General features: G+C 46.2%; 1 protein-coding gene across 3 annotated transcripts; it reads left to right on the top strand.

The window, feature by feature from the left end:
* The first annotated feature begins 6,268 nt into the window (after positions 1 to 6,268).
* Positions 6,269 to 27,759, top strand: SCYL3 (SCY1 like pseudokinase 3). 3 transcript variants are annotated; one of them, XM_026123436.2, is made up of 14 exons: positions 6,269 to 6,371; positions 11,799 to 12,014; positions 12,572 to 12,757; positions 13,375 to 13,488; positions 14,492 to 14,548; positions 15,281 to 15,383; positions 16,614 to 16,725; positions 17,330 to 17,407; positions 20,162 to 20,301; positions 21,114 to 21,301; positions 22,046 to 22,217; positions 24,177 to 24,320; positions 24,993 to 25,711; positions 27,044 to 27,493. In XM_026123436.2, the coding sequence occupies exons 2-14, from the start codon at positions 11,850 to 11,852 to the stop codon at positions 27,104 to 27,106; spliced, it is 2,241 nt and encodes a 746-aa protein (XP_025979221.1). In that variant the 5' UTR covers positions 6,269 to 6,371; positions 11,799 to 11,849; the 3' UTR covers positions 27,107 to 27,493. The 3 variants fall into 3 exon arrangements, with proteins under 3 accessions (XP_025979221.1, XP_025979222.1, XP_025979224.1); XM_026123437.2 differs by lacking the exon at positions 6,269 to 6,371 and adding an exon at positions 6,857 to 7,140 and having other exon boundaries at positions 27,044 to 27,759; XM_026123439.2 differs by lacking the exons at positions 6,269 to 6,371; positions 11,799 to 12,014 and having other exon boundaries at positions 12,586 to 12,757; positions 13,422 to 13,488; positions 27,044 to 27,759.
* Positions 27,760 to 27,794: the final 35 nt, after the last annotated feature.

Genomic DNA, 27,794 nt, shown 5'->3' with positions numbered 1-27,794 from the left:
GTAATACATTTGTGACCATGCTGAGAATAAATGGCAATGGAAAAATCCTGGCTGCATTTTTAGTATTCAATGTTAGGAGTTTATGAGAAAAGAATAAAAGATCAAGTATTTGTAGCTTTGCCTGGCAACAGCTAAAAGAAGAACATCATTTATCTGCAAGCAGAGCTTGGTAAAAATTACTCAGCACTTAGTAGCCTGAGGACAGAGCCTGCTAGCCAGGATGAAAACCAGCTGTGCCACTATATTCTCTAAGGCAGGGGAGAGGCTGATTTTCTCTTTAATTACAGTCCCTGAGCCAGAAAGGGGGAAAAAAGATATGAGCGCATACACGTTCCAATCTATAGCACATTTCCTGTGGGTGTCAGAGGGAGACTGGAGAGTCTGACCTGTAGGGTAACTTTTTAATTATTTGTATTTATGGATTCAGGCCCTGAGTACTGTATGCTGCATAAACTGGGGCGAGAAGGGATCTGCTTTCTTTTAACAACTTCGACTGCTTTGGCGCTTTACTCCTCTTCCTGGTTTCTCTCCCTGACTTTGTATTGCTCCTCTTTTCTTTCCCTACAGCAGCAATCCCTAACCATCCCAGAAGTCTGCTCTTTCCCAATCTGCTAATTAATTAAAGATAGATGTTATGCAGGTGCTTCACATCTAATTAGGCTGTAAAGTTAATAGCACAGTTAAATAAGTGTAGGCTACGAAGTTTGTACCTCTGTTAGCTATTACTCAGGCTTTCTGCAGATGTACATTATGCTGTTAGTGAGCTTTATACTTAATGCACCATCCTAAAATCTTATTTTAATTTATCATTTGTATCACACTGATGTGTAGGAGCTTACTATGGCAACACAGGGGGGAAAAACCCAAAGCAAACAAATAGCCTTGTCCTAGGCAGCTTATAAAGGAGCTGTCTTTCAATACTGGTGTACGAGCGGAGTTGTCTGATAACAGTTTCACATGCGTATTTCATTCTGAGAGACTACCATGATTCTGTTGAATCTAATCCACTCTGGATTAAATTAAACAAGAACAAGATGCATCTTATTCTGGAATAAGCAGGACAAAGTCTGTTTAGATGGAACAGATTTCAAGTCCCTCTGACCTGTTCTTTAATGGAATTCCTGTAATACAGCGCTGACGAACTAAACTGTCTACCCTTAATGGAAAAAGGCAACATGCTTTGATTCCTGCTAAGAAGCTGCCCTGCAAGAACCCTCTTTACTGCTGCTTAGGAGCACCAAAGTGCTGTTGTCATACGTGTATTCTTTTGATAAAGATCCCAAACGTATCTGTCTGCTGGAAGGGAAATAGGCCCTCTTCGGCAACTCTCCACAGATCTGCCTATTACCAATGTAGATAGGATCATTTCCTTTTACCCTCTCCTTAGTCTCTGGTTCTAGGCCCCAGCTGAGGGAACAGCACCAACTTTCATCTCCTCTCATTATCATTCTCAAGAAAAATAAAATACAGTGAAGCTGACTTCTTAGTGCGACTTCTGCTCCAACTGGAGCACTTAAAGTTGTGACCTGCTCGTTTTTGTTTTGTGATGTTCAGGAGAGAGCACTGAGGGAACAAGAGAGGTACCGGAGCCGTCTGCCTGCACAAGCCGCAGAAGACGACACTGCATGTAGTTCACATTTAGAAGGTGATATTTGCAAACGGCCAGTCTAGAGACATATTTGAATGAGAACATGGATTTTCCTGGAGTTGGTATGTAAGACAGGATATTGTCCTGGGCTGTTTTTGTTTTGTAGGGGTCCCCACCCCCCCAAAAAAGAGAAACCTACTTCTCTTTATTAAGAAATTGAGTACTGTAGAAACACCCTGAGCAGCAGAAGGCTACTGTAATGTAGTTGTATCTAACATGACTATGTGGCAGGAGGACATCATTGGAAGAGATGTCAGCTGCAGTTCAGGTTGCTGCTGGGAGCATCACCCCAGCCCTATTTCTGCCCTCTGCCTCTTCCAAAGGTCTTTTGGCCTGGAAAAGGAAGGGCTGGGAAATATTCCTGCCAGTGCAGACAGCAGAGACTGAAGCAGAGACTGCTGGACACTACTACAAAACTGTCCTTCTAGACCTTGGAGGCTCTGCTCTGTGTAGATACTGTCTTTGCTCCACCCTCTTCTGCAGTCACTAAGTACCCGAGTACAGTATTCAGCACCTGAGTACTGCGAGTGTACCTCACTGCAGTTCACTGTCTCTTCAACTGTGCCAAGCTCTTCTTGCCCAAATGAGTTAAATAACCAGTTACAAAATGTAACAAGGCAATTGCTAAAAGCTCTGCAGTCCTGCCAGTTCTGTTTCCTCTTTTCTTTTTCTACTCTTGAAAGAGAAGGAAGGAGGTACACACCTACCTAATGAGGTCCTGAATTCTTCTTTGGAGGCACCTACATTGGCTGTCTTTGCAGCTAGGCTCTTTCCTTAGGAAAGGCAAGTTGTAAGTATTGAAGAACAGAAACTAGCTCTTGTATTTGTGCAGCACCTAGCACAGTAGGGCCCTGATCAGAGTGAGCTCCTTGGTACTGCTTCAGCTGGTATGAAATAAGGGACTCATATGGGGAAAGCAGATAAAGGGAAGGAGAGCATCTCAGCGAAGTGAATATGCCATAAATGACACAGAGCAGTCAGCAGCCAAGGTTTGCTGTTTCCTGAGAGCCACACGAATTACACTACTGCCTGAAGCCTGTTGCCAGAGCTACATGCTGTGAGTGGAAAACAGTCACTGCTTGTTGTTAAGAGGTTTCTGTCCTCCCCCTGCAGCTGTCCACATCATCCAATCTTCTGTTTCTCTTTCCCCTCACCCCCTAACATCTGCCCAGATTGTAGGCCTGGAGGCCAGTGTTTTCTAACATGGCTACCTCAAATTCAGGTACATAAATCCCTGCTTAGGCCCCTGAATAAACTGCATGGCTTCTCTATGGTGAGGAATGTCCACCATTCCCCTTATTTTGCACTTCGGGTCAGGGTCTTTTGGCATCACTATTTGTCTCATTTGGGCCAAAGACTTCTGATGCTTCCTACCCTTGAAGGAGGGAGGTGGGGTACTTAGACTTTATTTTAGGTTCTGTTCCTGCGTTTATTATGTCACCACATACTATGTGACATACTACAGCTCACACACTACATGGGGTAAGGACCTGCTCTACTTTCCCGCACCCTCCTTCTCCCACCATCTTTCTGTGTGATTTAAAAAGACCCAAATCATCCAGCTGCCCATACCTCCATCGGCCAGAGGCATAGACTCCTCATAACACGGTGCCCCGTTGTTAACCCCGATGGGCCAGCTTACAGACTTCCCAGTGCCCAGTACTGGAAGAAAGTCTTCCTTTTTCCTTACCTAAACAGATCATAAAGCTCAACTGTGGAGTTTGGGTGAAGATCTAAGGGGATCCCTTTTTCTGTCCAGATACTTGTGGTTTTGTTGCATCAAAGAGACTCTAACATAAATGAGTTACTGGCCAGCAAACATGCTTCTCTTGGAGTATCTGCAGTGTCCATGCTCTGGGCACGAGCTGGCAGGCTTTGCCTGAAATGGGGGGAAAAAGTGTATTACTAAAGAATACACTCTACAAAGTTCATGCCAGATTTGACAGCACAAAATTTAATACATGCTAAACTGGTTGAGTTTAGTTACTAAAGAAAGCCAAGGAGTTAGCACAGTTTAGACCACCTTTGTTACATACACTGCCATTGCCATTAAATCCTTGTCTAGACAAGGCCACGGGTATGGGGTGTGCTGTTGGGCCCTACTCACTCTAAATGTTAGGTTCAAAATGATTGAGCAAACCACATCCTAATGCCCTGGCACTGCATGAAACTGGAATAACATTGGCGATATGAAAATAGTGTGTGAAAAGCCCAGACCTCCCACTGCACTATAGTAATTCCTTTCAACGTTCATTCTGCTGTCCAAAATACTCACGTGAAATCTCTCCCTGGAGTCACTTTACTCTGCAGCATAGAGAGCAATTAGTTTTAATGGCATTAAATAGATCTCCTTATGATGCACAAGTTACAGCACCGAAGCAAATGAGCAGGGCTTGGGGCAATGGTGTGGGGAGATCAGTTAGACAGACCACCTGCCTCGTGTATGGAGTTTTCACCCAGTCACCCACCCTTTATTTACACTAGGTGAGAAACTATTGCTAGATTCCCTGTAGCACTGGTGTGGGGGCTGAACACAAACGCCCTGAAAGGGAAACTGCGGAAGGAAATTAGCTCACCAAATGCAGTTGGGGGGTAGGAGGCAATCATACCTTAGAAGGAGGGAGACACCTATTCCCCATAAATCACACACAGAGCTCATTTGCACAGAGCAGAGGAGGGTTCAATGAAGGGTCCCTCTTGCCCATGATACTTGAGGCACAGAGCAGTAGAAATCAAGCAGAGGATAGGACTGGCCAGGGGACAGCCCAGCCAGTGATGAAGGGTCTGGACCACAGTGCAGCCAGAAACCTCAGGGGCTGATCAAAGCATATGTTACACACTGGGATTTGTCTTTCATTGGCTGCAGTACAAACCACAGCGTTGAATTTCTAACTTCCCCAAGCTGAATCGCACTGAACAAAGCTAAAATTCATAATGGCTTCAGCATAGCTGGTAAGTGCCTCTAGTAAAGGGAAATTTTCCAGTAGCGAAGGGCTATTCAGTCCAGCAGTCAGAGGCATGCTGAGAATCAGTGACTTGAATCTGAAGCCAGCCAAAGCTAAAGTGGGAATACAGTTAGAGTTGGAACCGCCTGAGTAACTAAGCTGTGCAACAGCTTAGCAAAGGAAGAGATGGATTCTCCATCGCCTAAGTACTTGATGCAATACTGCCTTTACATAAGACATGCTCCCATCTGGAAATCATGGTATTGGTGGAGGAATCAATGGAAGGGACTCCAGGTAGCCTGCTGTGCTAGAGGTTACAGTATTGCATTGCAGCATCCCTCCTGGTCTTGAAATCCCCAAGGGAAGAGTCCTGTGCACATGATCTCATAAACATCTTCCTCAGCATCCTTGACCATACTCAGAGCAGCCAGATCATGCAACCAGGACAGAGAAGTTGAGAAGGAGAAATCCAAGGGGGAGAGGAGAGAGGAAGAGATCCACTCACTTCCTGAGGAGTTAGGAAAAAGCAGGGCGAGGAAAGTTTCTGACCTTTGGAAGAGAGAAAAGCAACTTGCTACCAGAACTACTATGCTTCCCTTGTATCTTGAAGTCAGGGAGGATGCTACCAGCAACTGGACAGAAAAGACCATACACCACAGCTTTTAGCCTTATCCTTGGCAGGTCAATACTCCTTTTAACAAGCACAGCATGGGACTGCCCCTTTCGTCTGTGTATGCCCAGCCTCACAGCGCCCTCCTTACTGACACAGGCCCAGGACCGAACAGAGCAGGTCCTTGGGCATTGCAGTATGGGAAAGCACCATGTTTAGCAGTTGAGCACAGATGATGCTATCAGATCAATGCCTTTTGCCACTGCCCAGAATATCAGCTTTATCTAATGCTTCTGTAGTGACAGAGACTCGGGTCACCCTTGCTAGAGCAAAACAGAAGAGCAAAACAGAAGAGGCGCCCGCTCCTTGACAAGCTCAGGTGACTTTGTCAGCTTTCGCACATGGACAAATTCACAAGCTCCTCAGACCCTCAGACCTCACCACCCTCTCCCTTCCAGCCAGGCCACAGCATGTCCTTGCTGTGGTTGCTGCCCTGCTGCGGTGTGCTAGTCAGGGGAAAGCAGTGCGATTCCCTGCCACAGCCGACAGCTTCCCCCGGATCCGTTGTGCAGACGCTGCTCTTTTCCCTCCAAACGTCCCAGTGGAGCCGGCCGTCCCAGAGCACCTCCCTCCCCTGGGAGAAGGGCAGCCCTGCTCCATCTCGGCCCCCGGCAGAAAAGCAGAGGCCAGGGTTTGGTGCTGAAGTCAGTGTCACAAGCCTCCTGTAGGGCTTTTCGGGACAAGGGGACCATCCACATCCGTGTCAGCATTTAGGAGCAATGGCAAGAGAAGCAAAAGAAGGTCCACACAATGCGCAGTCGCTGCGTACCTACACGAGGCCCTTCAAGGGGCCCAGGCTGGGAAACGAGGGCCAGTGAATAAATTCCTGCTCCCGCCCCAGCCTGCCCGCTCTCAGCGCCCTTTCGCCCACGACCAAAATGGCCGCCGCAGCTTCGCGGACGGGCTGCGCCACAGCGCGTGCCCTCACGCAAGATGGCCGCCGCCCGCTCCGACCGGCCGCCGCCAGAGGGAGACAGAGGCGTGGCGCGGCGGCGCTCTGCCCGCCCGACTCGATGGTGCGCCGGTGCCGGAAGCGCGAGGCGGCGGTGGCGGGAGGAGGGAGGCGCCGTCGGGGCCGAGGCGACCTCCCGCGGCCGGCGGGCAGCAGGTGGGGCCGAGCCGGGGGTAGCGGGGGATACTGGAGTCAATGGGGAGGCGGCTAGTGGGGCGGGGGTCTCGGGGCTGCAAAGGGAGGCAGTCAGTGGGGGGTAAAGGGGTTAATGGGGGATACTGGGGAAAACGGGCAGGCAGTAAATGGAGGGCGAGAGGGTTTAATGGGGGACTTGGGGTAAATGGGGAGGCAGTTACCGGGGGGTGAAAGGGGTTTAATTGGGAATGCTGGGGTAAACGGGGAGGCGGTTAGCAAGGGGTGACAGGGCTTTAATGGGGGTAAATGGGGAGGTGGTTAATGGAGGTGACAGGGGTTCAATGGGGTAAATGAGGCAGTTAAGGGGGGTGATGGGGGTTCAATGGGGGTAAAGGGGGGGCAGTTAAGGGAGATGAAGGGGGTTCAATGGGTTAAATGGAGAGGCAGTTAATGGAGGGGTGACTAGGGCCATGGGGGTACTGAGGATCTCGGGGGCGGCTCCACTGCATATGCCCCTCTGGGAAAGCCCTGCGGTGGCTGGAGGCTGCCGAGGGCACAGCCTGAGCTCTCCCCCCTGCCCCAAGGCCCCGGCACCCCCAGCGCCCTGGCTGGACCCCCTGTCCCTCGGGGCACCCGGTGCGGCACTGCCGGGCCTTGGGGCGGGCTCTCCCTGCCCCCTCGCCTGGCTGAGCTGTTTGGGCTGTCAGATGGTGCTGGGGTTGCTGCCGCCGCCGCCTCCTCCTCCTCCTCCTGTCCGTGAGGTGCCTGGCACTGCCAGGCCGCGCGCAGGGTAGGTCCTGGCAAACCTGGGGAGGAAAATAATGACGCTGCCGTTTGTTTGGGTGTTTGTAACTTGCAGATAGAGCATTTGGTAAAGCTGCACTCTTTCGGGAAAAAGTGATACTGTGTTGGCGACCGTTGTTGTTTTGGTTACACTGTAGGTAGTGATGTTGCTGCTGGAAGCTAGTGTTATGCTGCTGTTTTTCAAGGTACCTTCCACATTAAAATGCACATTCGCTCCCCTTCTTCAGTGTCCAAAGTTGAGATATCCTTTGATATCCTTTGATACCGCGCTTCCTTTCCCGGAGAGGCTGTCGGCTGTTGATCACGTGTGTGTCTGTGGCACAGCCCATGGGCTGGGGTTTGCTTGTGCAAGGTGTGTGATGAGCTTTTGCAATTCCCATGTTAAGAAATGTCTGCCTTTGGGAGCAAAGCACAGATAACCTGTGACATTTGCTTCTAGAAGGCTCTGCTGACCGGGGAGGGCATCCGGCCGGGGCGGGAGGCTGCAGCGCGGGGTGAGCAGAGAGCGGTCAAAGGTGCAGTCAGTGCCCTTGTTTGTTGCTGTGGTGTTTGCTCGTGTGTTAGATCCCTCCCGGGGCGATGGGCCCAGGAGCGGCTCGGCTCAGCCACCTGAAGGTGCATGCGAATCTGCTGGGAGCTGAGCGGGAGCTCAGCCGAAGGTGTTTGGAGCAACCTGATGAGAAGGGAAGGGGGAAAGTGTCTAGGAGCAAGGGAGCGAGGGGCGCAGGCTGGGAGCGGGGAAGGACTGTGCCTGCCAGCCCGTGCGGGTGGCAGCGCGTTAGGAGGGAGCTGTGGGACCATTCTGGGCTCCAGTTAATACTTTGCTGTAGGGCTGCCCTGGGAGTCCTTAGGCCCAGCCTGGGTTTCTAGCCTGAGATTTTCCTGTTGCTAAGAAACCCATAAATTATCAAGCTGACTAAACCTGTTGTGCATTTAGGGGGAAGGGAACACTTAGCACTGCATGTGCCTGTGGTTGCTTGCTATTGCCACAGCTTTGTTGGCTTCACACCACCTTCTCCCCTCACCTGCGCATACCCTGCTCTAATGGGAGTAATGTCCCCTGATGGAGAAGATGTGGTTTCTTATCAACTCTGTATTAATTTGCAAAGGCAGCAGTTCTGCCTCACTCTTAGCTCTGGAGTTACAGAGCTTAGTGTGTGTTTCAGGCAGATACCTAATACGGGAAGTGTTATCTCTCTGCAATGAAGCTAAACCGAAATTGCAAGGCTAGTACCGCTTATGGTAACACACCCAAACTCTTAACTGCCAGCCCCTGTTGCTTTTCCCCGCTGGGCTCCTGCACATCTCAGGGTGCACTGCCTGTTACATCTAATGGTCATATTTACAATTTATTGAAAATAAGATATTACAGGGTTATAATGTGGGTTAGTCTTAACCTACAAAGCTTATGTAGTCTTTGAACTGTGCAGCTGTGTGCCTGAGAGTTTATTCTAGCATTTGAAGAATTCTTCCATGGGCTTTGGCTGCACCTAGGTATGCACCTTTGCAAATGGTATTGCTTGTCTCTTAAAGTCTCAAAAACTGGCATGTTTGGGAACGCTGTGAGAAAGAAAAGAAACCAGGAGACGTTGTGGTTCTGCTCAGTTTTGTGAGGCTGTCATGTGCTTGAGAAGTGTGGCTAGTGGCTCCACAGATTGCTGTTGTTGCTTGCTTGTTTGAAACTGCTTTCTTGAAGGTGCTTGGTGTTTGATATTGAGAGTTGCTGGGCTCCTCGTTAGGTGCAGTTAATTGGGGTGGGGGATGCTTGTTTTGAGCTGGCTGTCATGCAGTGGCACTTGAGTAGATCAGTTATTTAAATGATTTTGCCATTACAGTATTTTTGAACTGTGAAAGTCCCTGAAGCCAGATCTGTAGCCAGTGAACGTGTCCTTGGGTATCTGCAGCAATCTGAGGCACAGGGTCTGCTCGGGCATTTTCAGCTATCCTACATAAAATCTGGCAAATAATTAGAGTAGAGGATAGCAGCAAAAAAAGAAAAAAAAAGAAAAAAAAAAAAAAAAAAGAAAAAAAGGCAAAGCTGAAATGAACCGAAAATGCTGATAATTGCACTCAGCTGTGCCAGGGGGAGCAGCAGGTATTGTACACAGGTGTGAAAGGTTAGACCTCAGATTAGCCAGAGCAAAGCTTTGAGTGACTGTTTTGAGAGGCAAGCCCTGCCTTTGAGCTGAGAGCACTTCCCTGCGATCTCCTGGCCTTTTAGAAATGTGTGTGTAAATATTAAATTGTGTTTCCCTTTCCACCTAAAAGCCCCTCTGTGCAGTGCTTGGAGCAGCAGTTAAGGCTTCTAAAACTCTGATACAATTTTATTTTTATTCCTTAAAGGTCACATTTAAGGTCTGATACTTTGAGTTTTGATAGTTTCTTTTTGAAAAGATAAACATATATCCCTGATGCTAGGGTGAGGTAAAGTAGCATGGTGTGTGGCCTGTGCTTCAACTATTGTACTGTGGAAGGAAAGAAGAACCAGGGGCTGAATGCAGTTATAGATACTGAATTCCTGTTTCCCTCAGAATTGGGCTTCAGGGGCTGAGTTTTGTTTTGTGCAGGTCACTGCTGGCTGAAATGTTCCTTCTGAGTTGGGCTACATTTGAATTGATGATCTAAAAGGGTGGATTAATAGGCTAGCAAGTGGTCCTGAAGCAGTTCTACCTTACAAGCAAGGCCATGTGTGGTGGCATTAGGATTTCCTAGGTTTTGACTGAAATTATGATGTTCCTGGGAGGATCTAGAGAACTGGTATGCCTTGATGCCTAAAATCTGAACCTACATGGAAAACAAATACTGTGTTAGGTATAAAGTATCTTTAGATCTGAAATTGCACAGTCTCTAGATAATTCAGTGTTAGATATTAGATGGATCAGTGTCCCCAAGCTCAATTTAAAAAAAGTTTCAGCCGCTGTAGTGACTGTTGTGTTCCTGCTTGGTACAATCTGGTGGGTTAAGTTCTGTTAATATCACACAGTTAGGAGCTGTCTGGTTCCCATACCTGGGGTGTTCATATGGTTCGTACCTGCCAGCAAGAAGCACGTGTACACACCTATTTGTTACAAAACAGTTAGCTAACAGTCAAAAACGAATAAATGATGTGTAAGCACGATTTGTATAGAATCAGTCTCCAGTATAGAGAGCAGTCTCTTGCCACTGTGGAAGGAGATAACACCTGTCTGTCAAAAAAGTAGCATTTTGCTCCTTTCCAATGCTCCTATTGACTAGTGGGTTATGCAATTGGTATATTTAAACATGTTATCTTCTAACATTTTTATTGAATTTTAATGTACTTTTGGGGGGAGGATGCAGTTGTTTAGATAACTAAATTGTAACTGAAGCCCTGGAAGGAAAAGCCTTCCAAAGTACACCCAGCACTGCTAACCTCATAATTCCTAGGAGGGCTCAAAGTAGGGAATAACATGAGGGGCCAGAGCAGAAGCTTTGCTGGATTAGCTCAGCGAGGGAGCTGAGCAACTCTTGATGCTTTTGCCCTCCTGAAGCCTTAGGTCACAGCTGGAAACAACCATCATAAAGCAATTCTCCAGTTGCAAAAAATGCTATATTGGAGGGAGCAGGGCGGGGGGAGGATTTTCTCACTTTTCCTGAAAAGTTAGGTTTTGCTTTCTTCTTCTCTCATTATTAAATGATCATTTGTTAACTTCTGTATACAGAAGGGTCTTGCTGATAGCCTTCGAGCACAACTAATTGCAGAACATATGCTGCATCACTTTTCTGAAAGAGCCTCTGCAATCAGCATGTTTGTTTCTGTTTCCTATGGAAGGAAGCAGCACAAAAATCTGTGTCACCACTTCCTTGTAGAGGCTGTGGGAGGAAGGGTTGGCAGGCAGATACGATATTTGTCAGATGGAGAGCAGGTAATTGGGAAGAAAGCATGCTGTTGGAGGCGGGTATGGCTTGGCAGGAGAGCTCTTGTAGGTTGAGCATGGTGCTGTTGGATGGTGCTTTCTGGAGCTGCTGTGCCACTGCAGCAGGGGTCTGTGGGGTGCAGCTGGACAGTGCTCAGGCGAAACTGCTCTTCACCGCTTCCCTCAGGTACCCTGGGACGGGTATAGGCGCTTTCTTTTGGCCTGTACTGCCCCACCAGGAAAGCGATAGGACTTCTCCACTGCATCTGACTATAGCTTCACCTAGTGAAATGCTCTGTGACTTGGAGAATTGAGAAATGGCTTTTTTAGAGGAGGCCAAGAGCTCCTCATGTGTAAGGCAGTGGGAGTCAGTTCCCAACTGTGGACTGTGTTTAGCCTGAATTAAGCCTTTGGTGAAATCCGGTTTTGGTAGCCAAGCCAAGGCCCGAATGTGTCATGGACACTGTGTTGTCATTCATCTGTCTGGCAGACCTGGCAGGGGCTGGTGGCGGTGTTGGCACAAATGCCAGTGCAGTCCTGGTTCCATAGCCAGAGATCTTCTCACCTGTTGGTCTGAACTCTTTGGTGGGTACTCGGTTTCCTTTACAAAATAAACTATGCAGGTTTTGCTCTTAAACTGAGGGAGAAGAGAACTATTAAGATGAGGTTCTTTATGGCTGCCCCACGCTTTGCAGAAAATACTGTAAAGGTGAGCTGGACAGTGCCTGCTAGAGTTAATTTTGTTTGAAAAATCTTCCTTCACCCAAAGGCCTGTTTGTCATCGAGAAGGAACCTCTGCAACGGCCTAACGCTGCAAGTGATGGGCTCGGAGAATAGTGCTTTGAAGAGCTACGCACTGGAAGAACCACCGTTTACGCTGCCAACTGGACACACGATTTACCCAGCTGTGTTGCAAGATGGCAAACTTGCTTCAGTCTTTGTGTACAAGACAGAGAATGAAGATACAGTTAATAAAGCTGCCAAGGTACTGTGGAGAGCGCGCTTGGAACAAACTTTTTGGAGCTTTTCCTCTCCTTTCTAGGAGCGGTGGAAATTACTGAATGTAACTGCTGGTTACTGAATGTCAGACCCTCAGGGGGTGAGGGAAGGAGAAACTGTTGAATTTGGCCATGGCTGAATGTAGCTGCAGCGTGGTGGGGAAGAAGGGGAACAGCTGCAAAGCTCTTAGTGCGCTGCTTCATGCTGACAGTGATGGGAAGGGAGGTTCAGATAGTAACACCTGCCTTCATTTGTGGAGTGTTGATCTCTTCTTGCAGATCTTCCTAAGACAGACAGAATTTCTTAGGTGGGCTATGCCCAAAATACTGTGTTTATTCTTCTGTATAAGACTTTGTACCTAGGTGTATTATAAAAGGTTTTGCAGTGAGTGGATGAGCGAGTGTGCTAAGTGTTTGGTGAGGAGCAGGGATGGATTGTCTAAATTCAAGCAGAAAATGTGGCTAAAGGTATGTGGTTAGACTCTGAAGTTGAAACAGAAGCCTTTGATTTTTTTTTTCTCTTTTTTTCTCTCTCCTTTGGAAGCACCTGAAAACCTTGCGCCACCCTTGCCTTCTGCGCTTTCTCTCCTGTACTGTGGAAGCAAATGGGATCCACCTGGTTACAGAACGTGTGAAACCTTTGGAGATGGTCCTGGAGACACTCTCTTCTGCAGAAATCTGTGCAGGGATCTACGATGTGTTGCTGGCTCTCATCTTCCTCCATGACAGGGTAGGTACCAACAGAAGCAGTCATGAGGCCTCCCTGGGAGTCAGATGAAACAGGACGGGAGCGTGTTGTCACACAAAGAGACAGACCCCTACCCCACAGTTCTTTTAGGCTGAAACTGCTAAAACCATTGGCTGCTTTTTAGAAGGAATGGTAAATGAAAATCCTGTGATTTTAGGAAGTGAGGTTCATGAATTGAGAACTACTTGCAGTGCTTCATGTTTTAGGGAAACGGACTGCTCAGCCTCAGCATTTATTTACAGCTGTTGCCGCATGTCAGATATCAGTGTCACTGCTCCCCTGTTTTGGCATTGTGTGTTTGTCCAGGACTGAAGATAGATCCTGGCTCAGACTTAGCTTTCAGGCTTTATGTTCCTAGTTGGAGGTCTTCTCTGCACTTACAGTTACATTACCAGACTGTGGCAAAGAAAGTTTGCTCTGAAACCACAGTCCTTCTGTGAGATACCTGCTAGTCGCCTACAAAATCCTTAAGGACATATAGAAATGTGTTCTTTTTGGCAGCTTTTCCTTAGTTCCTCACAACACCTAGTTAGCACTACTGAAGATTTGATGTCTTCATCTATCCCCAAGTCTTTTTTTTTTTTTTTTGTATGTTTTAGGGAAACTTAACACATAACAATGTCTGTTTGTCATCTGTCTTTGTAAGTGAGGATGGGCACTGGAAACTGGGAGGAATGGAAACAGTCTGCAACTTTAATGAAGCCACTCCAGAGGTAAGAGACAAGTAAATGATGCCCCTCTGATGCCTGGAAGAGGGCTCCTGGCCTGCTGAAGCTGGCTTTCTGTTGCTGTGAAGGCCCAAATCCTTCCGGTTATCTCAGTTTACTATTAAATGTGTTGGCTTGCTTCCAGCTCTGATGTGAATCTTTGCTCCAAGGATGCTGTTACTATAAACAACAACATCTGTGTAAACATAGAAACTCATTCCCCATTAGCTAAAAAGCAACTAGCTTTCTGAAGGAGGCAGAACTGGCTGGAGGGTAGGTTAAGATTGGGGAGAGGGAGACATCTTTGCTCCTCTGGACTTGCTTAAAATAAACTGCTGTACTGGGAAGCAGGAACATGCAGGTTGAAATGAATCAAAAATAAAAATAATTTAATTGATTCTAGATTTTGCTACTGGCATCTTCATTGCTTGTTACTGATCTTGGCAGAAAGATTCCTAGTTTGATTTCTGCTGCATGCTGTGCAGAGTCATTGCTGCAGCCTGGCAGTCTGTAATAAATGTGTATTGCCCTTTCTCCCAGAGAATCCACAAGTCCTTCACAACCTGTGCTTAGTGTCCCTGGCAAGTATCACCTTTCAGAAGGGATCAGGCAGGCACAAACTGGTGCGTGTGGTGGTGCACAACAATGCAAAGAGTGTAGCAGTAAAATCTGACTGCTACAGGTCATGAAATCCATCTCCTGTGCGGGTGGATCATGCAGGGACTGTAGAACTGAAGACCTGAAGGGATGAGTTGGCTGTGATGCCCTGAAGTTGCTCTACGTCAGCTTGGCGTTTCACACCTGATGCTTATGTGATTGTGCTTCCCCTCCGGGCAGAGCAGAGCACAGCCCACCCTGGATGTGCGCTGGCGGGGCAGGGGCAACCCACGGCTCCATGCGCAGCCCTGGCTGCGGGGAGGAGGCTGCTGTGCTGTAGGGAAAGGTCACTCCTGCTGCCTGGCCTAGAAAATAGATTAAGGCAGCTAATGTCTCCCCCTCCCCTTTCCAGTTCCTGGGTCATGTGAAGTCCGTGCGAGACCAGTCGTGCATCCCTTGTGAAGAGATGGTGAGTAATATTGCTGCCTTACAGATTGCTGGAGGAACTTGTTGCTGGCAAAAAAGAAATGCACCGTGTTCAGAAAAGGATTTTGACTCACATGTTTTATCTCCTTATGCTTGAATGGGAAGAAATGGCCATTGGATAATATCTGAGGTTTACTTTTTTTTTCTTCTCCTGTCCCTAGTCTGGGTATGGTGTTGGGCATGGGGAAGTGAAGTTCTGAATAAGTAGTGATGGAAGAGCAAGTTCTTGTAATTATTACAAACATTTTTTTGTTGCAGCTTTAATGCTTCTAAGAGCAGTTGCTGAGGTTGCCAAGATCACTGTGATAACATGATTATGTAGCCCTCTCATATATAACAGCCTCTTTTTATTTATTTTTTTTATTTTTACTTGTTAGTCACGTTATATCTATTAAACATCCTATGAGCTATGTATTCTAAAGGAGTGAGATCTCCCTCTGATTAACAACTGTTTCCATAGAAATGCTGAAAGCTGTTGACTTGTAATTGCCGCGTGCATTCATGGGGGAATTGTTACATCGTGAGGTAGTTGTTCCTTTGGGCTATAAATTCCCTGGTGGAGGGTTTTTTAGCAGAATATTCTACTTGTAGGGTACTTGATAAGCTTTGGAGCTATAAAAAGAATTGAAGAGTGTGTATGGGAGGGTGGATGGGCATTCATGGAAACTACCAAGTATTTTATGAACTTCTGCTTTGCTAATGATTATTTCTTTAGTCTGCAGATTTCAAAATTCTACCCAACAGCTATGGGTATGCACGGGATGCTTACGCATTTGGAATGATGGTTGAAAATCTCCTGACTGCCCTAAATGATCAGGGTGAGGAATGAAAATGGACTGCATTTATTTTTCTGCCAACAATCCTGCATAGCTTATTCCTTAAATGCATAAACTGAGGTATTTGCCTATTGTCGCAGCTGCATATTGTGACAGATGCTTACAGGGACAGTGAGTGCTATTGTTCTTCACATTTGCCAGGAACTTCCAAAATAAGAAACACTTCTGTACAAGTTCCTCCTGTTTCTTGCTTCATGTTCTTAGACAGAAGCCTCTTTGAGGAAGAGTGTTGGTTTCCTACTTACAGAGACCAGTATGGCTCCTATTCCAGGAGTCGCAGTCCCTGGTGGGGCAGTGTCCTGTTTGAACAGGAGGTGGCTGTGGTGATGTGGGTCAGGGTTGTCTAGGAGCTGGGGTGTTGGGTTGGTGGTGGGCAGAGCTTGTGTCTGTTCCAGAATCTTGTCTCCTTCTGCCTACCTATGGTAAACTGCATAATTTTTGTCTTTGGGTTTTTTTCTTCATCCACAAAACTTAATAACTTCAATCCCCTTTCTCCGAAAGGGTTTGAGATGGTTGGTGAGGAGTGATGCGTGTGCAAGTGGCCCTTGAGATAACTTCTTCCCTCCTAAACTGAGAGTAGCAGCAGCTTCCTGGATGTGGAGGCAGGAATGAGTTTTATCTTGCAACAGGAGATGAGAACTGGGTTACTCAGATTAAAATACAGACTTAAGTTTCTCCTGTGTTCCCCTCTTCCTGCTTTTGAGCATGGTCACATGTGCTCTCCTAGGCCTGGCTGGAAGTCACCAGCCCACACAACATGAGCACTCCCAAATCCATCCACAGCTTGGTCCTGCCCTCATCAGCCACTTCATCAAAAGTTAGGGACACAGACACACAGCACGTAGATGTTCTGTACTGCTGCTGAGTTGGGCTGCTGCCTTCTAGCAGAGAGGGAGAAGGAAGTTATTTGCTGGATAGTAACACTCTGGTTGAGACAAGTTTGTCTTCATTAGAACGCTGACCTTTATAGTCTGCATTTGCCTGTTTAGTGTTAACTCTTTGATGCCCCAGTAGCTCAGCAACTTAGGGAGAAAAATGGGAATGCTGTTCCCCCCTCCTTTGGGGCAGGACAGTAGAGATGTGAACAATTGGATAGTTTGCTGTCAAATAGAGCTTCTAAAAGGAAGTTTTCAGCAGGAGCGGAGGATCCCTAACCAGAGTATATGTTCAGTGCTGAGAAAGAAATCTAACTGTAAGTGCTCTGGCTTTCAGTTTCAGCAGATATTCTCTCCAGCTTTCAGCAAACGTTGCACTGTACACTGCTGAATCCAGATCCAAAGTGTCGTCCACCACTGTCAAGCTTATTGTCTCATGAGTTCTTTAGGTAAGAAAAGGAATATCCTGCCTGTCTTGGTATGTCTTGATATTGCTTATTTCTGCATTGCCAACATATAATCAACATTCCAAATGAGGTATTGAGCTAGCAGTGGTGACAGAAGTGTGTCTTTCTGTCGCATGCAGCTGGTTAGATCTCCTCAAACTCATGGGAGAAGATGGAGAATGCCCTAGAAAACAAAACCATTAGAGGTAGCACTTAAAGTGAAGCAGGTTCTGAGATAACCTGCACAGACCTGTGTCTGCTGTCACTTAAATGTTTCTCCTGGTGGTGGTATTAGAGTAGGGTGGGCACTTGCTTCTGCTTATTGCCCCTGGATGGTGGTCAGAGACAGCTAGTGCAGCCTTGTCCTCATTGCCCTGTGAATCGCTGACTTCAGAAGTGTCAGCTGTACTTTGGCACTGTGAACATACAGCTGGGGGGTAACAAACAGGTCAGACTGTCACACTGGTGTTCTTGGTTCACCAGCATTTGACTTGCATCTCCCTTTCTGTTTCTGTCTGCTAAATAATGGGGATTTGTGAGTTCTTAGTTGTGGATGGTTTAAGCATCATCAAGGATCATGCTTGACTGCCTACATTTTTATCCTTAGGAATGACTTTCTGGAAGTCGTGAACTTTCTGAAGACCTTAACACTGAAGTCTGAGGAGGAAAAAACTGAATTTTTCAAGTAAGTCAAAGAATTGTAATCTGGAAGCTTTTTATTTCAGAAACACTTCTGCCAAGTAGGATCTTGGTGGTAACTTGGAAGGCTAGTGGCATGAAAGGTTCTTCCTCAGGGGCCTGATTTTGATCACTCTGGCAGACCATTGTTTGCTCTGTAATGTAGTAGTTTGTGCACTCCAAGCCAAACTAGTGCTTGCATCAGAGGAAACTCTTCCTTCCCCCCTTTTCTAATTTCTTGTTGGGAATGGTTTGGTGTTTGGGAGGAGCAGTGCCTGCCAGCCTCTCTACATTATTTTGATACCAGCCTCTGGAATGATGCTGTGGACAGCTGTATGAACAGCAATATTTACCTGCTACAGACCAATTGCTGTTGCCGGAGAATTGGGCAGAAACTGGACTGCAGTAAAAAGCAGTTCACGTAAAGTGTGCTTTTCTGAATCCTATCTGCTTTCTAGCAGTTTGGTCGAACTCATGCAGGGCTAAGAACAGAAACTTTCCCAAGGGTAACTAGGATGTAAAAAGAAAACAATTTTTCTATTGTCTGTAACCTCTTTCCATTGTGTTCTAAATGAGATGATGCACTCTGTGGGGAATAACGTTGATGTTATTAGCAGAAGTTTAATTCTTCCAGTTTTCCTCCGTTCTTCTTTGCAGCACTGTCTCATCTCTCATTGCACTGTGGCTAAGCAGGAATCATTTGAAAAAGCCCATTTGTATGCTCTAGTGTTGTGCTGACACTGTGGCGGAGGGTGGTATAACAAGCTTGTCTGCTGCAATGCTGATGAACTAAATCGAGCTCTCTCCCCTCAGCTCTGGTGAGCAGTTATTGACCTCCAGCCTGTCCTCTGGCTATTTGCTGGAGCTGTTCCAGGGCCCTGCCACTTTCCAGTCGTCTTGCCCAGCAGGTCTTGCTTGCTCTTCCACTTGCCACTGCTCTTCTCCAGCTCTGCCCAGCCTCACCATGGCCCTTGGGTCCCAGATCTCTGCTCTTCCTTCGCCTCTTATGCGCCTGGCTCTTTGTGGCCAAGTGTCTCCTGCCCCTTGCAGGCCAGTCCTGGAGTAAGGGAGCGGAAATTAGTTCTCTGAGGCAGCCATGGAGGAACTACTGCAGCGTTGAGGCTTCCCACGTCAGCCCTGCTGCCGAGAAGGCCCAGATGTTCAGTTTGGCTGGACCATGGTGGTGCGGTAGCACAGAGGTGTGAGGAGTGCTACCAGCTACAGCAGTCTCTGGGAAGCGGCTCTAGCTTGCTGAGTGCGTGGGAGCTGTAAGACTTTCCCTATGGCTTCTGTCCTCATCCAGGCTAAGCATGTTGTACCCCTTGCTGTTGCAGGGATGTTCTCTACACAAAGGCCACCTGCTTGCCCAGTTTCAAAGTGTGTACTCTGAAAGATCAGAGAACTTCTTTCAATGTGACTGGAAAAAAAAGAATCTTTTGCTACCCTTGTTCTTAAGAGTAGCTTCATCATTTTAGATGAGACTTTGCAAAGTGGAATCTAGCCCCAGACACTGCTCAAGGCTGAAAACTTATGTTGTTTAGGCAGATCTTACAAACTGCTAAGGATACAGTTTTCAATAGGAAATACTGGGTGAGCTAAACTTGTGGACCCAGCTTTGTGTGGGTAAAATTGTTGTCTGTAATGGATGTCTAAGCTGCGCTAGTGCTAGTAGTCAGCATCTGTGGGAAATCCTATTGCCATGGTCCCCAAGAACTTTCCTCTAAGAGAAGCTTCAGTGTAGTCATGGCATATCTGGGCTAGAAGAAGGGAGAAGGTGAATTTTTCTTTCTTTGTGTATATAAAAGAGGCCTGGGAGTTCTTAAGGAGCTATTTTCCCACTTGTTTTATACTTCTGTGGTCACCATCAATTATAGTGCTAGTTTGATTCCACTAGTTTGAGACTTAGTTGGACCAAAGAAGAGGAGAAAGGGTATCTTTGCAGGAACATTCAGAATGATTCTCAGCATCTCTGTAACAGCAGTGTCTACTGAGGGAGGGAAAACACACTTTATTTAAAGATAAGATAGAGTTTTCCCGTTTCTGGCACGCTTTGTCACAGTATGTGCACTATTAGTCTCCTCCAAACCTAGAGAAGAGCAGTATCTGTTACTGATATTTCAAAAAGGAAAATTCTACAAGAAAGAGCTGTTAAACAAAGTCCAACTCTTGCAACTTAAACCCAACCCGTGCTTTGACAGCCACCTCAAATACTTTCTGCATTAGATGGAAGTGGTTTCAAGTGGGACATCAAGCCCATTTGCAGAGTGCAGTGGGTAAAATTTCTCAAGCAGATGGAGAATGATTCTTGCAATGCACCAAGGTGCAGGGTGGGAGTGCAACTCTCTTTTGCAGTTTTAATGCTTTAGTGCTTCATGTGAGCTGCCAGCTCTGAGCCAGTCAGGATGCCACAGCAGTGGTCAGCTCCTCTGGGGGGAAACATTCAGGTGCTGGTTGTCGGTGTGGTGGCACTTCGGCATGCACTCTTGACAGCCAGTGGTCCGGGTGTAGGATTTTACAGGGTGCATCTCTCAGTGTTTCTTTATTGCCTCATGATTTGTTTTATGGTTGCTTAGAAGCCTCAGTTAGGAGCAGAGCTTTGTCCTTCTAGGGCAGTATACATGCAGAGTGAGAGATTGTGATGGGACTTCATCTCTAGCAGACAAGGCAGACTCAAAAAGAGGGGGAGAGTGGTATTTAAGGGAAATGGTTGTAAGTGCATGAAAGGCTGTCTTGGTACTAATTGCTCTCTCTTGGAACACAGATTCCTGCTGGACAGAGTGGCCTGCTTGTCAGAGGAGCTGATAGCATCACGGCTAGTGCCTCTCTTACTCAATCAGCTTGTATTTGCTGAACCTGTAGCTGTCAAGAGTTTTCTTCCTCATCTGCTGGGTCCAAAGAAAGGTGAACTTTAAATATTTTATTTTCAAAACTTTCACTGACAAGTTTGGGGTGAATTCAGAGAACAAAGAGATTAGCGGTGTTTAAGCAGAACAAATACTGTAATACACAGAACTAGTTATTCCACATATTGGGAAATATCGTCTTCCCTATTTGCAGTAGGCTTTTCACTGCTCTAGTGATGCTGGGAAGAGAATTAGGAATTGCCTGTTCTCTTGTTTCAGAAGTGTCCCCCCATCGACTCACCGCAGGCTTTCTCTGTGGTACATTACATATCCATCTTCTCCCTTTTCCTCTAACCCTCCTTTCCCTTTTTTCTTCTGCCACTGAACTGGTGTATGGCAAACTCTTTCTCCTGCAAGGGTGTTCAGTCTCTTCTTTCCTCTGTAAGGGGTGTGTGGCATGTCTCACTGGATCCCCAACTATCTTCTATACCTGTGGCGTGCCTCCCCTCCCTTATGGTTTCTCCAAAATAACTACTGGTGTTTCAGCCAAGCAGTATCTGGCTTGTGATTGTTTAAGTGTTCAGAGCCATTGCTGCTGAGCAAAGCATTCCTGCCTTGCCTTTCTTCCCTCTCTCTCTCCTTTCCTCCCTTCTTCCTTTGCTCCCTTTCTTCCTCTCTTGCATCTCCTCTGACATCCCAAGGAAGCTGAGTTGGCAGCTGACTGTGCAGGGAGCAGGACAAAGAACCAGACCTGGCAGTTGGGTGACACTGTGGATCTTGGCTGTGGAAATCTGCCAGTGAATAATTTTTGGGTGAGCTGTCTCTGGTTTGTGAAGCAGCCTTTTCCCACTTTTCACCTCTTTTCCTTAGAGCAAATTGGAGAAAGCCAAACCAACTGCCTCCTGTCACCAGCCTTGTTCCAGACTCACGTGATCCCTGTGCTGCTGAAACTATTTGAGGTTCACGAAGAGCATGTTCGGATGGTGTTGCTGTCTCACATTCATGCCTACGCAGAACTGTTCTCTCAGGAAGAGTTGAAAAACATCATATTGCCACAGGTTAAGGACAGCAAAACCATACAGGTTTTCTACTGCTAGGATCAGTTCTGGAGCAGTTTAAAGCTAAGATCCTGTAGTCCGGGCAACACCCTGTGGGCAACCTCTGTGCAAGCTTTATCCCAGCTGCCCCTTTACCAAAAGCATCCGTCATAGATTCCAATTTTAGCAACCCCCACTGCCAGCCTCACTTGTGCTGCTCAATTTGTGTGGAGTATTCCAATCCTAAACCCAGCAGTCAGGACTGTTGTTTCTGGTCTGAGGGATTCCTTTTCTTCCCATCCTACCCCCCTTTACCAGTTGAGCCAGTGTTGCCTAATGCTGGTGTGCAGCACCCTTTTCTATGCCAGTCCTAAGCCTTACACCCCTTCCTGCAGCACTGAGGCCCTCTGTTACACACCACCTGTGTTGACACCTGGCAGCTTCATCATGAGACTGCACTTATGTTTCATGCTGCTCTGCAACTCGAGTGGCTCTTGACCAGAGAGGATGGATCAGTCTAAGCTGAGGGTGCCTTGGCAAGAGAGTTCAGTGTTCACTAGGCCCTGGGATCAGCAGTCCTCTTTAACTTGGAACAAAAAGTGGCAGGCTGTTTTTTTTGCTGTAGAATAAGGTCCAGTATCTGCTTAGTAAGAGCTGTGAGGAAATCTTAGAAACGAAATGTGCTACAAAGGTAACATCTAATGGGAGAAGAGCAAAAAAGCAGAATTTTCTGTTCTTAGTAACAGTCTCATGTTCTTTGTGTAGGTACTGCTGGGCCTTCGAGATACCAGTGACTCTATCGTTGCAATAACGCTGCACAGCTTAGCAGTTCTTGTCTCCCTGCTTGGACCTGAAGTAGTTATAGGTGGCGAAAGAACTAAGATTTTCAAAAGCTCTGCACCAAGTTTCATGAAAACTACTGATCTGTCTCCAGAAGGTAAATGATGTACTCAGAGTCCTTGGGATTCCCATCATACTGTTTCTGCTTGTTCTGCCCATTCTGTCCAAGCAATGTAGGCAGAATTTCTTGGGTAATTAACCTCTGGCTGTTGACAGGTTTAACTGAAAGAAGCTAATTTGCAATTAAACTTTAATTTTAAATTAGGTGCTGTCTGTTTGCAGATACAAAACTGGCATCATAAAACAGTTATATGAAAGGACCTTAAATGCAAGAAATACAAGAAAGAACATTTACACCTTTTTTTTCTATTCAAAAATCTGTGTAAGCAAGAGATACTTATTGTGTGTTTGTCTTTCATGGAAAAACTATAGTGCTCTTTATGAACTTACCTACAGACAGTTATTTAATATTCCTGTCCTTTGTGTTTTTAAAAGGAGTAAATCTCATCCTCTTCCCCCCAATTTCTGTTCATAGATTGGAAAAGGAATACAAACTTCCCTATTTTCTCAGCTCTCAGGAGGCTGTTCAGCTAATCCAAATGAAGAAAGTAGTCCGTGCATCTGCTAGCTAACTTCGAGCCAAGCATACTGAGGCAAAGCTTTTCTGGATATTGAAATTAAAAATGCTTACAGTTGGAGGGAAAAATCAGCTTTTGCTCTGCTTTAGACTTGAAGTATAGATACTGAATGAAATGCATGATAGAGAACAACTTAAGTATAAATGTTTTCTCCTGATTCTGTATGTACTGACAAATACCACCCGCCATTAAAATCTGCAGATGGTTCATTGCATTATTTTCCTTTACATTATTTTAATAGACTATACTAAATGAAGACCTTCAGATTTCATGCTGGAAACCAGTTTATTTTTCAAAAGAATAATATTAGCTCTGATTTAAATATTGAGGAGTAAGGGGGAAAAAAAACCTTTGTCCTAAACAGTGAGTGGCAACCTGCAAAAAACAGCACTAAAGGCTGAACAAGTAAGGCCAAGTAACGCTCAACAAGATGCTTGTTTAAGCCCCTCAAAGCATGCACCTTTTAACAAGGTGCTTTGGGCCAGGGAGGGGTCCTGTCTATTAACTGCAATCCTTTTCAGTGCTGCAGTTCACACTTCTCTGGCTATGCTGATAACCCCTAGCCTAGGCAGGTGCAGTTGGCTGACAACCGGATAGGTGCAAATACACTTTACATACTTAGTACTGGGCTAAGCCATCCTATGTAAAGCTCTGTTTCTTTTTAATTCTGACTAGGCTACAGTTGTGGTAATGGGGCCTTATACAGCCTAGGCCAGTGTTGGCAAATCTTTGCTGTCAGTGACAGTGTGCGCCTCCCAGCAATGAAATGCAACTAGGTGCTTGCCAAACCCATCATCACTGGCCCAGGAAAACAAACTGCCTGGTGCAGATTCAAAGTATGAGCCTTTATTGCCCACCACGGGCACCTCAGGGTGTGTGATATGAGCAAGGGTTTTAATATAGCCTTCAGGTAGTACATTACAGGAACAAGAGGTTAAACTGCTTTACTCAGGTCCAAGCATAAAAGGATAGTGTAATAGCATAGGTTTGCTTTTGTTTTGCATTCTTGTGACTGTCAGCTCTGTGCTTTTGCACATAACAGGGGATTGGTGATGCCATGCAGTATAGAAGCTGGTGTTTTGCATCCAGCTAGGTGCAGACTTTTTTTTTTTTTTTAAAGCATCTGTTCAGATTCTAAGAAGTTTGTTCATTGTCAATTTCTTGAAAGAATGTGTCAACAGAAACTGACCCTTAATTCACAGTTGCCTAAACTTTATCCTGGTAAGAACTGCAGACTGTAGGAAGAGAGTGTTGTTTCATATACAGATCAAGAGGTGCAGCTGTTGCATTGCAACTCTATTCACTGTTCCTTGCCTCTGTTGTAGGTAAGAGCATTCCAATGCTGTGGGCAGTTTCAACTAAAAGAGACAACAGACCTTATGGAGTTGGTGTCCTTTTATTTTGTTTTATTCCTGCAGACTCCCCCAGTCATGTTGTAAGCAATCGGAGAAATCCACCCTCTCGGCCTGTGAAGATTAACTCTAGTGTGTTCCCCATCTCTGGAAATGTACCTGTCAAGAAACATTCTGTGCGACAAGACAATCCACTGGCTTTAAAGACAGGTAAAACTTTGCCCCAGCTGTTCCTTTTTAGAAATGAAGTGTCATAGAAATGAAAAATTGCTTGAAATATTGTATATCTTCCCCATGTGCTGATTGAAAAGGCAGGCATTCAGTGAAGCAAGAAAGGTGAAAGTGAAGGTAAAAAGTCAAGGAACAAGACTGTGACCCTTGGTTTCCTCGGGAATATTTATTTGGAAATCTGGTACACACACATTGCTGGCCAGCCTGCCTGTCTTGAATTGCTGTGTTCCCTTACCACAGGTTCTCAGCTGTGGTCTTTCACCTGCCCCCCACAGCTTTCTGGACAGGCTACTGCAGGCTGTTCCTCTGTCACTATGGGCTGGCTGCTTCTCTGACCTCAGAAGTTGACTTGGTTTATTTTCATGGCCTTTTCCGACTCATCTAACCTAACGCTTATTAGTAGTTGGCGTGTATTGCCCAGGTATTCTGATATTAATAACCCTCCTTCATGAGCAGGAAGATTGCTGTACTTTCTAACATAAGAATAACTTAGCACTGAAGCATATTTCCAATGAACATGATTTTTTGAACTGGCTTATTTCCATACCAAGCGCTACCTGCAATGTCAAGGATTTCAGAGAGTTTTAGGCACAACTCAGTCTTCATGCTTGTCCTCCTGAGATGAGTGTATAATACCCTTGTTTTCCATAGGTGAGCAAGACGTTCACCTCCCCCTGAATGGAGTTCCTGGAAACATTAACACACTAGGGAGCAGCAGGAGCTCTTTGACTGCCTCTGAAAAGCCAGCAGAGGAGTGGCCAGACTGGAGCGAGGCAGAGGAGACAGACACCGAGAAAACTGTGAACATCCAAATTCAGCCTCGAGAGTCAGAGGGCAGAGCAGGACCTTACTTTGCTGATCGTGATGTTGATGAGAAGCCATGGGATGACTTTGAGCCCAGCAGCCCTAGTCCTGAACTGTCCTCAGGAACCTGCCTCACTGTGACACAAGCTGATGCAGTTCAGCTGCAGAGGCCTCCACCAGGGACCCATCCACTAAGCAAAGAATTTAAAAGCCTCAAACTGAGTTCCCCTGCAACGTCCTACCCTGGGAGTAGCTGGAGCAATGACAAGTGGGACCACCAGGAACAACTGGGAGAAACCTTTCGGGAAAGGTCAAAGTCTTCATCAGAGTCTGGCCTAGGAGAAGAGTTCACTATTCAAGTGAAAAGAAAACCTGTGCAAGACCCTGAGCTGGACTGGTTTGCTGATATGATCCCAGACATTAAACCATCTTCAGCAATCCTGATTTTACCTGAAGTGAGGACAGAAGCAGTTGCTCCCAGTCACTCTGGTGCAGTATCCAGCAGAGAAGGTGCCTCCCAGAATATGCTGTTTTCATCCAAATTTGCAGCAATTGATGTTACTGAGGTAAGAGTCTACGGGTAGTGGGGTTTAAGTGACTGTACATTTCAGAGGATTCCTAAAGCATGTATATGCTACAACATACTGCTCTGGCATTACAGACTCCTTAATCAGATGGTGGTTAACCTGAGGAAGTATGAATGACACATGACTGTGCAGCTGAGTCTTTACTTGTGCATACAAGATACTGAGCTGTGAATGATGCATTTAGCAGGCACCAGGTAACTTAGTGGGCTGCATTGCAGCAGCAAGACAGCCATGTTAAGAAACCTTAAAGGAATAGATTTAACTTGTACCCTACCAAAGGCATGAACTAAGGAGTTTTTACTGTATCCTGATGCTAGAACCCTATGTTACTTTAAGGTGAGTCTTGGTTTGTCAGGGGAGGTAAAACAAAGTTAGCCCCAAACACAAACAGAAGAGGGCTTTCAAGCACAGAGGATGTTCTGGGCTCAGTGTTGCTCCCTTGGACTCTTCTTAAAAAAGCTACAAAAGGAACAGGAAACCAGAACCTCTGGCTTACTGAGAAAAGCTGTTTGGGTGCCTAATTTCCAGAAGGAAACAGCTGAGACATTTCACGATTTCAGAGAATGAGCAGGGTTTTAAAACTGCCTTTTTGAGTGAGAACGTATATCCTTCTAGCCCATCTCAGATAGATACTCAAGAGGTTGCTTCCTTCTGCTAGGAGGAGAGCTAGCACCCCCATCACTGCTAGCTGAACACACAGCTCCATTAGGGAATAGGTGTTGATTTCAAGCTGTTTTGCTAACTCAACCTCAAGAGACCTACCACAGAAATAGCAAGGGGAGAGGAGCCTTGGATACAAACTGAAGTTGTTTACAACTGCTCTTTAAGCAGCCCTGTCTTGACATCAATCCCCTTTTTGGGGTCACTCACTGTAGTGCAATGTCTGGCATGGTTGCAGAGCTGTGTTAGTGAGACAATTCTTCCTTTAGTTTAAACTGTTTAGGAAGGAGGACAGCAAATTCCCTGTTACTTTGCTTTTATATGTTTAAGGTGTTTCCTTTTATTGGTAGAAGCCCTTTAAGCTAGGAAGCTGCAAACATTGGCACCTCTTGGTCTTAATGAGGGGCTTTCATCTACTACAGCTTTCTCTGTGAGCACTGCTTCTGAGAGCCCCAGGTGCTCCATGGGGCAGGGAGAGGCTGCCTTTCTCCTGGAGCATTCTGAACACTCATCTTGCTCTGTCACTATAAGCCACCCAGGGCACTGCCAAGCTCCTTTGGCCCTTGAATGCCTGACTTTGTTTTTTGGCTGAGTTAAGTGCAGAAGTAAAGTACATGTGCCTTAATGTTGATAACTTCTACATGATTCCAGGCTGAAGCCACAGGCTGGGGTGAAGAGGAAGAGGTGAACTGGGAAGATGATACTAACTGGTGATGGCACTGAAAGAGACAAAGGCTTTACAGCGTGCTGGATTCTGTAAGAGAAGTCATTGCTTCCACGGTATAATGGATAAGTACCTCAGCACTGCTTTAGCTGGAAGACAGGCACTTGCTGCAGCAGTCAGCAAGATCTCCCACAGGGCCTGATCCCTTCCTTGCAAAGGATGCTCTGTTCCAGCCTGTGCCAAAAACTGCAGGGGTGAGGCCTGCACTCAAGCAATATGCCCAGCTGCAGTGCATGCCACTGCTACAGGAAGGAGGAATAATCTGAATGGTGTGTCGGTGCTGACGTGCTACTGGAGGACATGAGTGGTGTAAGCTATTGTTCCAGAAATCATCGCTGCTCTGAAAAACTGATGACAATAAATGAAAGTTACATTCAGTTCTTTTGTTAATGTGCCTTTTTTTCAGAAAAGCAAAGCCATGAGAAATGGCTCATTTTAACTTTTTATCTAGAAGATGATTTTAAGATGAATGTACAGTTTACTCAACATATTTATATCTGTTTATACCATTCTGTCAGTGGATGGCACAAGAGGTGCTAGGAAACTTGCAGTGAAGGACTGGACTGTTAAACAAGCTTGTGTTCAAGTACCACATTCATTCTGCTCTTAACTGCAACCAATAAAGATTATTTTTAAAAGATGACCTTACTGTGGAGTGGAACAGCAGCACAGGTGTTT

Source organism: Dromaius novaehollandiae, chromosome 8 (assembly GCF_036370855.1).
Source record: "Dromaius novaehollandiae isolate bDroNov1 chromosome 8, bDroNov1.hap1, whole genome shotgun sequence".
Lineage (NCBI taxonomy): Eukaryota > Metazoa > Chordata > Aves > Casuariiformes > Dromaiidae > Dromaius > Dromaius novaehollandiae.
The sequence above is the reverse complement of the archived record's forward strand: the minus strand, read 5'-3'. Positions and strand labels throughout refer to the sequence as shown.

What these genes read in the sequence shown, in the direction of transcription:
- SCYL3 (XM_026123437.2), top strand. Translation starts at nt 11,850, where the DNA reads ATGGGCTCGGAGAATAGTGCTTTGAAGAGCTACGCACTGGAAGAACCA. An exon ending in GCATCCCTTGTGAAGAGATG is followed by an intron (nt 14,549 to 15,280) that starts GTGAGTAATATT and finishes TTATTTCTTTAG; the next exon opens with TCTGCAGATTTCAAAATTCT. An exon ending in AAAACATCATATTGCCACAG is followed by an intron (nt 21,302 to 22,045) that starts GTTAAGGACAGC and finishes TTCTTTGTGTAG; the next exon opens with GTACTGCTGGGCCTTCGAGA.